General features: G+C 46.7%; 1 protein-coding gene across 1 annotated transcript in view; it reads right to left on the reverse strand.

Moving 5' to 3' along the window:
• Nucleotides 1–200: 200 nt before the first annotated feature.
• The window catches only part of LOC115199103 (staphylococcal nuclease domain-containing protein 1), a 351451-nt gene continuing 336567 nt past the window's right edge, over nt 201–15084 (reverse strand). The window contains exons 23-24 of the mRNA XM_029761673.1: nt 3776–3820; nt 201–1228 (exon numbers count right to left, since the gene is read on the reverse strand). Coding sequence (XP_029617533.1) covers nt 1157–1228; nt 3776–3820 — 117 coding nt within the window. The 3' untranslated portion in view covers nt 201–1156. The remainder of the gene's footprint in view (nt 1229–3775; nt 3821–15084) is intronic.

Raw genomic sequence — 15084 nt, forward strand, 5'->3', positions numbered from 1 at the left:
ACCAAAAGTAGCACTGGTACTTTGAGTAGAACTAGGACGCCATAGCCTGGTAAAACCATTCTGAAAGCTGCGCTCAGCATGATTCAATGGGGAGCGCAGCATCCGGTCTGGTTTAAACCAGGCTAAGGACATTAACAATCCTTGGTGAAATCTAGCAGCTTTGACCGTTTGGTGATTTAATTCCAGTAACAACAACATGCTTCTTTTTAATCATTTGCTCATTTTTATTCAGCAGAATTTTTTAATACAACGACAAGGTCTGTCATAAGGAAACAAATTCAAACACTGTTTCAGCTACGGCATACAGAGACAGAGAGAGAGAGAGAGACAGATCATCATGTCACCATCATATGTAAACATTACAGAAAGAGGGAGGAGGAAGATGAGAAAATGCTGTTTGTCAAGGTGTTCTGGCCACGAGAGAGAGAAGAAAGACGAGAATGAAACACTCCCAACATAAACGTCATTAAATGTCATATCACATAGCTATACATCAAGGACAGAAATAAGCTCGTCCGGATGGTGTGGCTCTCGAGCTAGCTTTTTAAAATAAACTTCATAAAACATAGCATTTTTCATTTCTTGTCATTCATTAAGGAAGCGTTTCTCTCTGCAAAAAGCTGTTAATAATACAAGTGAATGGATCCTGTGCTTAAATCCCCCTTCTCAAGGCCTAGCCCCTTTCCTGCACACCGGAGAGGAGGGATTGGCTGTGGTAGGATAGGGCAAGGTAGCGATGCGCATGATTAGCTGATGTGGGAATATGACGTCACTAATCAGGAAACGGGTTGAAAGGATGACATGGCGATTAACGGAGCTCTGCAGCGGGGGGGGGGGGGGGGGGGGGGGGGACATGGTAAGAACAACTGGTAGTGGCTCAGGAAGGGCGGAGAAGAGGAAGGATTGGACAGTCACTGTTTTTAGGAGTTCATAGCTATAGCATGCTCTTTCAGAGTCAGGAGGGAAGAGGAGGAAGGGATGCGCAGAGTAGCAGGAGAGAGGACCGCTAGGATGAACATGGAATAAAAGGAAGAGAGAGTCAATGCTTGTCCTTTACTTTGTTTTATTTTCATTGAATTGTTTTCTGTCACTTTTTCTCGTCCAATGAGTGCATCTTGTCTTCCGCGTTGGTCTTTGGAATGGCGCCGTGCGTTTTTCATTTCTTTAGTTTGTAGCCAAACTCGTCTGCGTCGTCGTCGCGGAAGTCTCCGTAGCGCCAGATGTTGAGCTGAGATAAAACATGAGACAGAAAAGACCATGAGCGCTTAGTGAATAGCTGACAATAAAACAGACAGGCAACAGTCTCACATTAACCTTCAGTTCAAATGGGGAGCCTCAGCCTCCCCCCGAGACAGAGAGAGAGTCAGAGAGAGAGTCAGAGAGAGAGTCAGAGAGAGAGTCAGAGAGAGAGTCAGAGAGAGAGTCAGAGAGAGAGAGTCAGAGAGAGAGAGTCAGAGAGAGAGAGTCAGAGAGAGAGAGTCAGAGAGAGAGAGTCAGAGAGAGAGTCAGAGAGAGAGAGAGGTAGACAGGGGTTGAAAGGGAGAGAGAGAGACAGGTAGACAGGGGTTGAAAGGGAGAGAGAGAGACAGGTAGACAGGGGTTGAAAGGTAGAGAGAGAGACAGAGAGAGAGACAGACAGAGAGAGAGACAGAGAGAGAGAGACAGGGGGAGGTAGACAGGGGTTGAAAGGTAGAGAGAGAGAGAGAGAGAGAGAGAGAGAGAGAGAGAGAGAGAGGTAAACAGGGGTTGAAAGGGAGAGAGAGAGACAGGTAGACAGGGGTTGAAAGGGAGAGAGAGAGACAAGTAGACAGGGGTTGAAAGGTAGAGAGAGAGACAGAGACAGAGAGAGACAGGGGGAGGTAGACAGAGGTTGAAAGGTAGAGAGAGAGAGAGAGACAGAGAGAGAGAGACAGGGGGAGGTAGACAGAGGTTGAAAGGTAGAGAGAGAGACAGGTAGACAGGGGTTGAAAGGTAGAGAGAGAGAGAGAGACAGAGAGAGACAGGGGGAGGTAGACAGAGGTTGAAAGGTAGAGAGAGAGAGACAGGGGCAGGTAGACAGGGGTTGAAAGGTAGAGAGAGAGAGAGAGAGAGAGAGAGAGAGAGAGAGAGAGAGAGAGAGAGAGAGAGAGACAGGTAGACAGGGGTTGAAAGGGAGAGAGAGAGACAAAGAGAGACAGAGACAGAGACAGAGAGAGAGACAGAGAGAGAGATACAGAGAGAGATACAGAGAGAGATACAGAGAGAGAGAGAGAGAGAGAGAGAGAGATACAGAGAGACAGGGGCAGGTAGACAGGGGTTGAAAGGTAGAGAGAGAGAGAGAGAGAGAGAGAGAGACAGGGGGAGGGAGACAGAGGTTGAAAGGTAGAGAGAGAGAGAGAGAGAGAGAGACAGGGGGAGGGAGACAGAGGTTGAAAGGTAGAGAGAGAGAGAGAGAGACAGGGGGAGGTAGACAGAGGTTGAAAGGTAGAGAGAGAGAGAGAGAGACAGGGGGAGGGAGACAGAGGTTGAGAGAGAGAGAGAGGTAAAGAGGTATAGAGAGAACATCAGTGTACTCTCACACCCCAGTGAGAACGAGGGGAGCATCATAATTTCATCCTTTCCAGAAGGGCTCTGGTGCTTCAGACACATCCCTGTCTATTCCCTCTATTCCATTAAATCCACTCCGCTGAGCTCTGCATCCCTCATCAAGCATCCAAGCAATTTCCTGCTAAACGTTCCGTTTGACGCGCAATGGGAAGGGCGGTGGTAGTGTGTGTGAGGGGGCATTCTAGGTGTGTACGCAAGAAGTCGTGTGTGTGTGTGTGTGTGAGAGATGTTTCACGACACCAACCAAGGGCCCCTCTCCTCATAAGCAGTGTGTGTTCAGCTGTCAACATGACGATTCACAGCTAATTAGCGACCATGCTAACTTGCTCTAGTCGTTAGGAAGCGGCTGCCATGTCGTCAATGTCGGCTTTCCTGTTTCTTTTCCTTTTCCGTCGATGCCTCGTCACTCCTTCCGGCCTTTTGGAGAACTACATCTCATTTGCACCAATTTTGCCTTTGATTGGATGATTGTTTGAGCATGGCGTTGTGTGATTGGACAATATGTCAAAGCAGTGAGAGTGTTTGTCTTGTGACTGGCTGTTGGAGAGAACTGTGCCTTCTTGAAGGTCACAGTGTTTAAGGAGGATAAATGGATGCCACCTGTTTACCATAAAGCAGGTAAAACAAGCACCCCAAGATTAGACAAACTAATCTATATAAGGTCATTGGGTTATGCTCTTGGGCAAGATACAGTAAACAGTTACTGCATAACTAGGAGTATTAGGATTGAAACTGGGCTAATACTTTTTGTATATGCTTTGTCATCTGACTAAACGATTGGCTAGTGTACCTAAACAGGTAGAACCACCTGCATTTGGATTGGTTGCTGTGCTGTGAGCGGACCCTGGGGTGTGTGGAGGCGGCCATAGGCCTGTGTGCCATGGGGATGCCATCTCTCCCTCTCCACCCCTTGCTTTCTTTCCATCAGCGTGGGCCTGCACAGACTGTGGGCCAGTGTCCATTTAGGACAGCACTGCCTGCCAATGAGATGTGTAATGTCTTCAGAGAACAGACAGGTGGAGAGAAAGACAGAGGGAGCAGAGAAATGAAGGAGAGCTCCTGTCTTCTACTAGGAGTTGTAATTACAGCTTTGGAAACACCGGGTTACCTGTCATGCCAATAAAGCTAGGCTGAATTTGTATTGTGTCGAGCGAGCGAGAGAGAGCGAGCGAGAGCGAGAGAGACTTACCCTGGCAGTCTTGGCAGACTCCTGACCGTTGAGATACTCTGTCACCTGAGAGAGAGAGAAAGAGAACATGCATTAGTGTTGCAACTAAACCAGATTGAATGCTGTGGAGAGAAACACATTGGGTGCATCTCAACTCTCTAACGTAGCCTCCTCGACTCGTCTCCTTTCCTTCATTGAAAATCGTCTCAGTGCAGATGAATGAGAAGGACACAAGTGGAGGACGCCACTTTAGACTATCAACACGCACCGACAAACACATTCCCACCCATACATTCATAATACACATGTTGACAGGCTTCATTGGTAGCACTGCCTTGCACATGGTAACAACAAAAACAGCTAGGTCATCATCAGATCAATAGGAAACACGGATGCTAACCGCTAACCCACGTGCTAACAGCTAACAACAGTGAGCAATCAAGCCAAGTGGCTCTCGTCTATACAGCGAGCTAGCTTTTAGAGCCTCCCTATTTAGCATTTCATTACAATCAAAATGCATTCACGTTTCAGCGATAGGCCAGCAGGGTAAGAAAGGCGCACTACCTGCCTACGCTAGTGATGAAATCAGACCTGTATTGTGATTGTACTGCATCACAAGGGCAGGTGATTAGTCGGCGAGGGCCCTGAGAGCAGTGAATGGTGGGAATAGAGTCAGGAAGTCAGAATCCTGTAGGATATTGAGGTCTGTAAATGAAGTAGATTGTGCTTGTATATGTGTGTCTATGTCTGGGAATGACGATATTAACACCATACTTAGGTGCTGCTACGTTATGTAGGGACGGCAGGTAGCCAGTAACCGAAAGGTTATTGGATCGAATCCCCGAGCTGACAAGGTAAAAATCTATCCTTCTGCCCCTGAACAAGGCAGTTAACCCACTGTTCCCCGGTAGGTCGTCATTGTAAATAAGAATTTGTTCTTAACTGACTTGCCTAGTTAAATAAAGATTAAATAAACTGATCACATATGTATTACGATTCGATACTGTGATTTGTTGTTCCAAACATATTGCTCACCATATGTCTGAGGCAGAGGAACAAGAGAGTCATGAGAAAACAAGTTTTGATCAGTCATGTAAATGTGCTGAAAACAAATTGGCTTCCTACTTAAAAAGAAGATGGAGAACAAGCTATGAAGGAAAATACTTTAGTTGTGATGTGCAACTAGCACAACAATAATATTGTCAAAACAATATATCGTCAAATGTAACTGTAGTGATTTTTCTCCCCCATCCTTAGTCTTTGTGTAAGTGTGGGAGATTAGCCTGGCTTGGATAGACAAGATTTGACTTGTGATGCTTCGGCTCAGATGAGAGTGAGTGAGAGAAAGTGAGAGAAAGACAGAAAGACAGAGAGCGATACTGACAGAGAGACACAGAGAGAGACAGAAAGACGGTGGGGTCCACTTGCAAAACAAGATTTCATCAAATGGGACAAACACCCCATTGAAACCCTACATGCAGAGTTCTGTAAGATTCTCCTACGTGTCCAGAGGAAAACTACAAACAATGCATGCCTGGCAGAATTAGGCCAATATCCACTAATAATAAAAACTCAAAAAAGAGCAATTAAGTTTTGGAAACATCTAAAATACAGTGACCCCCTCTCATATCATTACCAAGCCCTGCAATGCCAAGAGCTGAGCAAAGAAAAGAGTCCCCTCACCCAGCTGGTCCTGGGGCTGAGTTCACAAACCTGTTCTACTAACACACTGAAGCCTCAGGACCAGAACATCCAATCAATCAGAATAAACCAAATTACAACACAGTCAAAACAAAACTACATTGCTTATTGGGAAACACAAGCACAAACACAAAGCAAAATGCAGTGCTATCTGGCCCTAAATCGACAGTACACTATGGCTAAATATTTGACCATGGTTACTGATCAAAACCTTAGAAAAACCTTGACAAAGTACAGGCTCAGTGAGCACAGCCTTGCCATTGAGAAGGGTAGACACAGGAAAACCTGGCTCCCTGTAGAGGAAAGGCTGTGCAACCACTGCACAACAGCAGAACCTGAGACGGAGCTGCATTTCCTGACAAAATGCCAAAAATATAAAACAATTAGAGAGTGTCATTTCCCCAAATTTGAAATCCTTATTCAAGGTTTTAAAGACCTCTCTGATGAGGATAGGCTACCCATCCTGTTGGGGGAGGACGCAGAGAGCTGTGGGTTGGCAGCGCACTACATTGCTGCCTGCCATAAGATGAGGGACAGTGTCTGACAGACCAATAAACCTGCACATGTCCTCAACTGTATGATTATTGTTATTGTTGAATGTATGGTTATATTGACCGTTGGTTATTGTTGTTACTGTTGTCCCGTTGACAATTTTTGATTCTCATTTTTATTTATTTTTTATATTGTAAATATCCAAAGTAAGCTTTGGCAATATGTACATTGTTACGTCATGCCAATAAAGCGAATTGAATTGAATTGACAGAAAGACAGAGAGCGAGCGAGCGAGGAGCGGCAGACAGGCAGCGCTGGGCATATTGACCTCTTGTTATGCCAGAGTGTCCATTTAGTCCCATTGACTGAGCCTGACGATTAGTCACAGGACACAGCATGACGGGACCGAGGGATGGTGGAGGGAGGTTGAGAGAGGGAGAGAGATGGAGGGAGGGGGTGGAGAAGAGCAAAATGAGAGAGAGAGACAGAAAGGAAATGTCCGGGTACGGTCAAGAGAGACTGTGGGTATTGTCTGTCCGTGTGTGTGTATAGAGGCTGAAAAGCTCCAAACGAGGACGGTGCTCTGCACTGTGACTGAGCGGTTTAGCTCTACATGGCTCTGGCCAGCCCTCCTCTCTCTCCTCCAACCCAAGCTAACCCAGCCTCAGCTCTGGCTCCTTCCTGCCAGTGTGATCGATGGGGAGGCTTTTGGAGTGTGTGTCTCGGGTCAGTCAGGGAAAAAGTGGGTGAGGAGAAGGGGGGAGGGAGGATTCACAAGATGGAGGGTGGGTTGAAGAGGAGAAAATGGGTGATAGGGGAGAATTGGGAGAGGGGAGAGGAGTGGGGAAGAGAAAGGGGTCAAAGGCGTTGAAGGGGGGAGAATAGGAGTGAGGAGAAGGGGTGGAGGAGAGGAAAAATAAGGGATGAGAAGAGGGGACGGATAAGGAGGAGAGAAGGGGTGAGAGGGTGAAGAGTGGAAGAGAGTGAGTCAAAGGCTGAGGGAGGAGAAGGGGGGTGAGAGTCTACTCTATACAGTACCATATTAACCACAGAGGGTTCCATCATGCATCATAACTGATCCGGAGAACAGATGAGACTCCCGGCCAAGGAAACAAACATAGATTATGGGGGGACGGCAGATGTTGAAAACTGCAGAGCGTGGATTCTGCATCGGGTTTAATTGCTTAGCTAGCTGGTATACACTGGTTCATGTGATAGCAACCCAGAACACACGAGGGTCTGGAAGAAAAACATACTTCAGTACAGCTGGATCGTACCGCTGTGTGTGTGATAAAGTGTGTGTGATGGAGAGCTGGAGAGAGAGAGTGGTGTGTGTGTGAGAGACTGTGTGCGTGGGGTGTCGAAAACTGCAACCCGCTGCATAAGCTATCAATCAAAGCTAATTAAGAGTGAGAATTTAGAAAAGGGGACAGCAGATGTTCACATATCTCCTTACCAAACAGATGTGACCATATGAAGTTCCTAGTCAATAGCATTAATGTCTTACTTCAGAGGTCTCCGGTGACATTTGAGTGGCTGGGAGGGGTCTGGATACGCCATGTTAAAAGTATTTTGGTGCCCCGTGCCTGGATTGAATTCCATCATCTTGTCATTTCCTTTCATCCACCACCGACCCACCTACCGTCTGCTTTGGAGACATTTTAGAGTAATCCCATCTCAATAATGACCTCATATTTGGTCCTGGCCAATAGCAGGGGACTATATGGAGGCATTACTATATGAATGAAAGGGAGCTGCCAGACAGCTAGCCAAGCTCTTTGTCCTTTAACTAAGGGGTGCCTTCCTGACAGACCGTCTCCTGCTGTTGTCTTCAGTACAGTATGTGAGAGCAGGAAACCAGTGTGTGGATGTGTGCCTAGCATCCTCCTAATATGGGCCCATATGCTGTTCCAGAAAAGCCCTTTCAGGACCCTTTTCACAGCCACCAGACGGTCTCTACTTCCACTGGAGTAGGACAATCACTAGCCAATAAACCAGCAAACAAAAAGAATACGGAAACAAATATCTCAACTAAACGAATAAATAGGATAGGCTTTGTGTATTTCAGAATGATAGTAGGGGGGAGAGGAGGAAGAACGAGAGAGTGTGGGAGAAAGAGGAGAGAGAGAATGAGAGATATAATAGTACTGTATGACCCCACAGAGCTCCATATGCCAGACAGATCCCCCTGGTCCCATCTAAACCAGGTTGGTGTTGGTGAACAACCTGCCACTACCTGGCAGACTGGGAGGTGGTGGGAATATGGTGTTGGTGAACAACCTGTCACTACCTGGCAGACTGGGAGATGGTGGGAATATGGTGTTGGTGAACAACCTGTCACTACCTGGCAGACTGGGAGATGGTGGGAATATGGTGTTGGTGAACAACCTGTCACTACCTGGCAGACTGGGAGATGGTGGGAATATGGTGTTGGTGAACAACCTGTCACTACCTGGCAGACTGGGAGATGGTGGGAATATGGTGTTGGTGAACAACCTGTCACTACCTGGCAGACTGGGAGATGGTGGGAATATGGTGTTGGTGAACAACCTGTCACTACCTGGCAGACTGGGAGGTGGTGGGAATATGGTGTTGGTGAACAACCTGTCACTACCTGGCAGACTGGGAGGTGGTGGGAATATGGTGTTGGTGAACAACCTGTCACTACCTGGCAGACTGGGAGGTGGTGGGAATATGGTGTTGGTGAACAACCTGTCACTACCTGGCAGACTGGGAGGTGGTGGGAATATGGTGTTGGTGAACAACCTGTCACTACCTGGCAGACTGGGAGGTGGTGGGAATATGGTGTTGGTGAACAACCTGTCACTACCTGGCAGACTGGGAGGTGGTGGGAATATGGTGTTGGTGAACAACCTGTCACGACCTGGCAGACTGGGAGGTGTTGGGAATATGGTGTTGGTGAACAACCTGTCACTACCTGGCAGACTGGGAGGTGGTGGGAATATGGTGTTGGAGAACAACCTGTCACTACCTGGCAGACTGGGAGGTGGTGGGAATATGGTGTTGGAGAACAACCTGTCACTACCTGGCAGACTGGGAGGTGGTGGGAATATGGTGTTGGTGAACAACCTGTCACTACCTGGTAGACTGGGAGGTGGTGGGAATATGGTGTTGGTGAACAACCTGTCACTACCTGGTAGACTGGGAGGTGGTGGGAATATGGTGTTGGTGAACAACCTGTCACTACCTGGCAGACTGGGAGGTGGTGGGAATATGGTGTTGGTGAACAACCTGTCACTACCTGGTAGACTGGGAGGTGGTGGGAATATGGTGTTGGTGAACAACCTGTCACTACCTGGTAGACTGGGAGGTGGTGGGAATATGGTGTTGGTGAACAACCTGTCACTACCTGGTAGACTGGGAGGTGGTGGGAATATGGTGTTGGTGAACAACCTGTCACTACCTGGCAGACTGGGAGGTGGTGGGAATATGGTGTTGGTGAACAACCTGTCACTACCTGGCAGACTGGGAGGTGGTGGGAATATGGTGTTGGTGAACAACCTGTCACTACCTGGTAGACTGGGAGGTGGTGGGAATATGGTGTTGGTGAACAACCTGTCACTACCTGGTAGACTGGGAGGTGGTGGGAATATGGTGTTGGTGAACAATCTGTCACTACCTGGCAGACTGGGAGGTGGTGGGAATATGGTGTTGGTGAACAACCTGTCACTACCTGGCAGACTGGGAGGTGGTGGGAATATGGTGTTGGTGAACAACCTGTCACTACCTGGCAGACTGGGAGGTGGTGGGAATATGGTGTTGGTGAACAACCTGTCACTACCTGGTAGACTGGGAGGTGGTGGGAATATGGTGTTGGAGAACAACCTGTCACTACCTGGCAGACTGGGAGGTGGTGGGAATATGGTGTTGGAGAACAACCTGTCACTACCTGGTAGACTGGGAGGTGGTGGGAATATGGTGTTGTTGGTCAGTGTGTTGAGTGTGTAGAATAAGACTAAGTAAGAGTGTGTTTGGTGGATCACTATACACAGGTGGTGTTTTGGAGATTGTGTGTGTGTGTGTGTGTGTGTCTCTACATGTGTGTATGTGAGAGTGCAAGCTCAGGTGGTGTTTTGGAGATTGTGTGTGTGTGTCTCTACGTGTGTATGTGAGAGTGCAAGCTCAGGTGGTGTTTTGGAGATTGTGTGTGTGTCTCTACAAGTGTATATGTTAGAGTGCAAGCTCAGGTGGTGTTTTGGAGATTGTGTGTGTGTGTCTCTACGTGTGTATGTGAGAGTGCAAGCTCAGGTGGTGTTTTGGAGATTGTGTGTGTGTGTCTCTACATGTGTGTATGTGAGAGTGTAAGATCAGGTGGTGTTTTGGTGCAAGGCTGTGAATGTGCTAGATGGCAGGTTTTTGGCAGGAGGTGTGTGAGTGACTATTCTTTCTGGTTCAGGATGAACAGATCATGTGCATCCTGTTTTTGGTACAGAGAGTACATTCATTACCATAGTGTCTGACTCAATGCAGGTGATGCCTTAGAACCCCATTATAGTCAATCTGGAATAATGTTCTTCATTTTGTACAACAAAGCTAACGCTCGTTAGCAACACTAAGTATCAGTCGTATTATATACCCGATGCCTTCTCTGACTTGCAAAACATCCCTCTTTCTTTCTTTCTTTCTTTCTTTCTTTCTTTCTTTCTTTCTTTCTTTCTTTCTTTCTTTCTTTCCCCCAAAACACAAAAAGAGAGACCAAATGTATTCCATCTTATGAATAGTCAGCAATGGATTAACAACTGGTATCCGAGTCCAATTTATCTTCTGAACAGTCTGCCTCTGTACTTGTGAAGAACAACTACTCCTCGCTTCGTAGTTCTTTCCAGGCTTATCTTACTCTGCAGTCCTGGGTGTTAGTCTTAAAGCTGCAAAATGTTACTTTTTGGGCATCATGACCAAATTCACATAGAAATGGAGTTATAGATCTGTCATTCTCATTGAAAGCAAGACTATGAAGCTGTAAATCTGTTCTATGTGTGTTATTTCTATGCTTCCTATTCTTAAGTTTAGTTTTTCAGTCTTTTACTTTCAGTTTTGTACACCAGCTTCAAACAGCTGAAAATACAATATTTTTGGTTATGGAAATTACATTTCAGGGTTTTAGATGGTACAATGATTCGCTACACTATACTTGCTTGTTTTGTAACATAAACTGAAATTAGGCAAACTATTAGAATTTTAGCAACCAGGAAATGGTGGAGCTATTTCTGCATAGTTCATCTTTAAGTGATATCCTTCACAGAGAGAACCACACCACTGGCTGTCTGTCTTTCCAATGAATAGTGCATGGTGAGTGTTCTCCCCATGTCTCTCCAGACATCCTAGTAACATGGATTTGATTTGAAAAGCCCCTCTTTTAATCACAGCAGTCTTCGTCAGAGACTGCTCCCTGGAGGCTGTGTGTGGGAGTGTGTGTGGGAGTGTGTGTGCCATCTGTGCATGTCTGTGTGTGTGAGTACGATATGTCTGCCTGTGTGTGTGTGTGTGTGACTGCGTGTCTGCATGCGCGCGTGTGTGTGTGTCCCTCTGAAGTCCCTGTGAGGCATACTGGGACAGGCCCCGGTGCATGCTGGTAGCTCCAGCAGTGTGGTCTGTCGGGGGCTTTCAGGCAGCGAGGGGTACAATGTGGCATGACAGCGCCCCGAAACCGATGGTTCAACGAGTTAAGGAGGACCAACGACAGGGGAGCGCCCCATCAGAGGACCTGGCTTCCGTGAGTGCAGGCACATAACGCACCACGTTATATAGGCTATACACACACACATATACACTCTGGGATAGGGCTGTTACGGTGACCGTATTACCGTCACACCGACGGTCACGAGTCATGACCGCAGTCAAATTCCATGTGACCGCTTAGTCACGGTCACTAGGCTTCTCCAAGCTCTGATACTGCTGATGGTCATTAGTAGCCTACCAAACTTGCTAACTGCCTGGTACTCAGCACTCTATTGTCCCTCTAATCACTCTGACATCAATGCAAATGTTAGCGAAAATCTGATCAAACACTTCATGAGAGTCTATGAGCTCATGTAGCAACATTTCTTTAGGCTATGCAATTGTGTGAGAAAATAGAGTAATGGGCTCTATTAAAAAGAGGAGGGTCCCATCAGCTTTCTATAGGCTAGACCTACTATATTTATAAACTGTCCTAATATTAAGCACATTGCTTCTCTTTACAACAGGAGTATAGCCTACCTGGCTGGCATGCAAATTAACCACAGGATAGCCAGATCAGGGCCTAACATAAGGACAACTCAGAGTATGCTATTCTGTTCATCTGAAATAGTCTACATTTTCTTCATATCATGTTTCTTTAGATCTGTTTTAGAATAAATAATGGATTTATTGTGAAGGTGTAGGCTATATTACATGGATTTATTAGACTTTTAAAAATGTAGATGTTCCAACGGTCTGCATCAGTGGCTTGGAGGCAGTGTGTGGAAGCCAGGAGATGCTGAATGTGTTTATGTTAATTAACGGTAAATTACCGTGAGACCGGCAGTTATTAGCTTGACAATCAACGGCTGATGAAATGTCATGACCACAGCCCTACTCTTAGATAGAAACATTGTGAACAAGGTTTTTAAAAAGGTATGTGGGCCTACTTCATCTCCACACACACACACACACACACACACACACACCAGGTAGAGACACACACAGGCTGAGAACTTCGAGATTTGACCTACACAAGTGCATTTGATGGTAAAATACACAGACAGACCAATGTAATCATGTCTCTTGTAGGTCATTTTCCACTGAAAGAAAATGTTGACCATATAAACCAGCCTAAATGAGTATGATACAACAAAAGAAAGTATAAAAAAAGGGAACCCAATAGACATAGCTAAAGATGAGTTGGCTAAAGATGAGTTGGCAGACCTAGGTTAGAGTAGCAGTAATAGTTTGTTTCTATTTCTCTCTTTTATTGTCTCTCCCCATGAGATCACCCACTGTGAAGTGACAGAAGTTTAAATGACCTACACCCACTCTCCAACCCTCACTTCCCCCCTCTGTCTCTCTCTCCTCTCCTGACCCCAGGGTGCGGGGGAGGCAGGAGTGTGTGTGTGTGTGTGGTCGGGCCAGGGGAAATAGAGCTTGGCTAGTGGCGCGTGTCACTGTCACCCTGGACATGTCACAAGGCCCTCAGAGCACTGCTGCTGGCGGTGTGTGTGTGGGTATGAGAGCTAGGGTCGATATCAAAGTGTCCATTAGGCGTTCAACACGAACTCTTACTGGTTAATGAGGTATCGAACAGTCAGGAGGAAGGGGCATGCTTTTGCACACTCCACAGTGTAATGGCCGGGGGGGGTGGGGGGGGGGGGGGAATGGGGGCTTGGGGGTTGATGGGACATGACAGGAACCCATGGGGGGTTTAGGGTGAGGGGGTCGATGGCAAGCTGTCAACCAGACAAAGTTGGTTGAAAGTACTGCAAAAGGCCATTGAGTACACCACGACAAAAGAGTCAGCCTGTATGTCTCAGAACTGTCTATCTTTACTGCCTATGATAGGTGAGTGATTGGTTGTGTCTCTGTGTTTGTCTGTAGGGCCTCGGAGCCCCCCAGAGTCCGTGCTGCTATTGAGTACTCAATTTATCTCTGCTGTTCACTGATAAGGGCAGACGGCTGTATTAACCGGCAAACCTACAATTCCCATGTGGCATCTCATCTCTACCCCACTGTTCAATTACACTGATAGAAGAAACTACATTTCCCATGAGGCATCACAGCAATGCCCCACCACACAATTACCCTGTAATAGAAGAAACTGTATTTCCCATGGGGCATCATGTCTGCCTTCAGCACAATAGAAAAAACTACATAACCCCAAAGCACCTCATTTGTTCCTCTCGGCACATTTACACCAGAATGTAACAACTTCACTTGCGCAAGGCATTTTCACCACAATAATTACACTGTAACCCATTTTTTAACCTTTATTTAACTAGGCAAGTCAGTTAAGAACAAATTCTTATTTTCAATGACGGCCTAGGAACATTGTGTTAACTGCTTTGTTCAGGGGAAGAACGACAGATATGTACCTTGTCAGCTCGGGGATTCGATCTTACAACCTTTCGATTACCAGTCCAACGCTCTAACCACTAGGCTACCTGCCATCCCATATAACACCTACAAAGAAACTACACTACCCACATCATCCGTTCTCTCATAATAAAATGTACACTGCAACTACCCAAAACACTACATTTCCCATGAGGCAGCACATCCATCCCTTCACAGTAGTGCAATTTACCTACACGGCCAAAATAAAAATAATCTGTTGGGAAATAAACTACAGATTCCATGGGGCCTCTCATCTGCAGAACAGCACAGCAATTAAAAGCAAGTGTTGGTCTGATCCCCAGCTCTCATATCCCTCTTCAGCTTGGGCTTCAAGCAGCAGCGTACGTCCTCTAAACTCTCCATCCATATCACAGCTGCTCTCCCACAGGCTGCCTTCTGCTCTCTCCCTCCCTCCCAAAACACTCCACACTCACATGCCTGCATCAGCACAAATACAAACACTGGAGCTAGCGACGCTAACACTGGAGCTAACACGCAAACTGGAGCTAGCGACGCTAACACTGGAGCTAACACACAAACACACACTGGAGCTAGCGACACTAACACTGGAGCTAACACACAAACACACACTGGAGCTAGCGACACTAACACTGGAGCTAGCACAAACACACACTGGAGCTAGTGACACTAACACTGGAGCTAGCGACACTAACACTGGAGCTAACACACAAACACACACTGGAGCTAGCGACACTAACACTGGAGCTAGCGACACTAACACTGGAGCTAGCGACACTAACACTGGAGCTAACACACAAACACACACTGGAGCTAACACACAAACACACACTGGAGCTAGCGACACTAACACTGGAGCTAGCGACACTAACACTGGAGCTAGCGACACTAACACTGGAGCTAGCGACACTAACACTGGAGCTAACACACAAACACACACTGGAGCTAGCGACACTAACACTGGAGCTAGCGACACTAACACTGGAGCTAACACACAAACACACACTGGAGCTAACACCAAAGCCAAAACAACAATCCTAGCTCAAAGCGCTAGGTGAGTGTTGTGTATT

This window comes from Salmo trutta, chromosome 8 (genome assembly GCF_901001165.1).
Source record: "Salmo trutta chromosome 8, fSalTru1.1, whole genome shotgun sequence".
Classification (NCBI taxonomy): Eukaryota; Metazoa; Chordata; class Actinopteri; order Salmoniformes; family Salmonidae; genus Salmo; species Salmo trutta.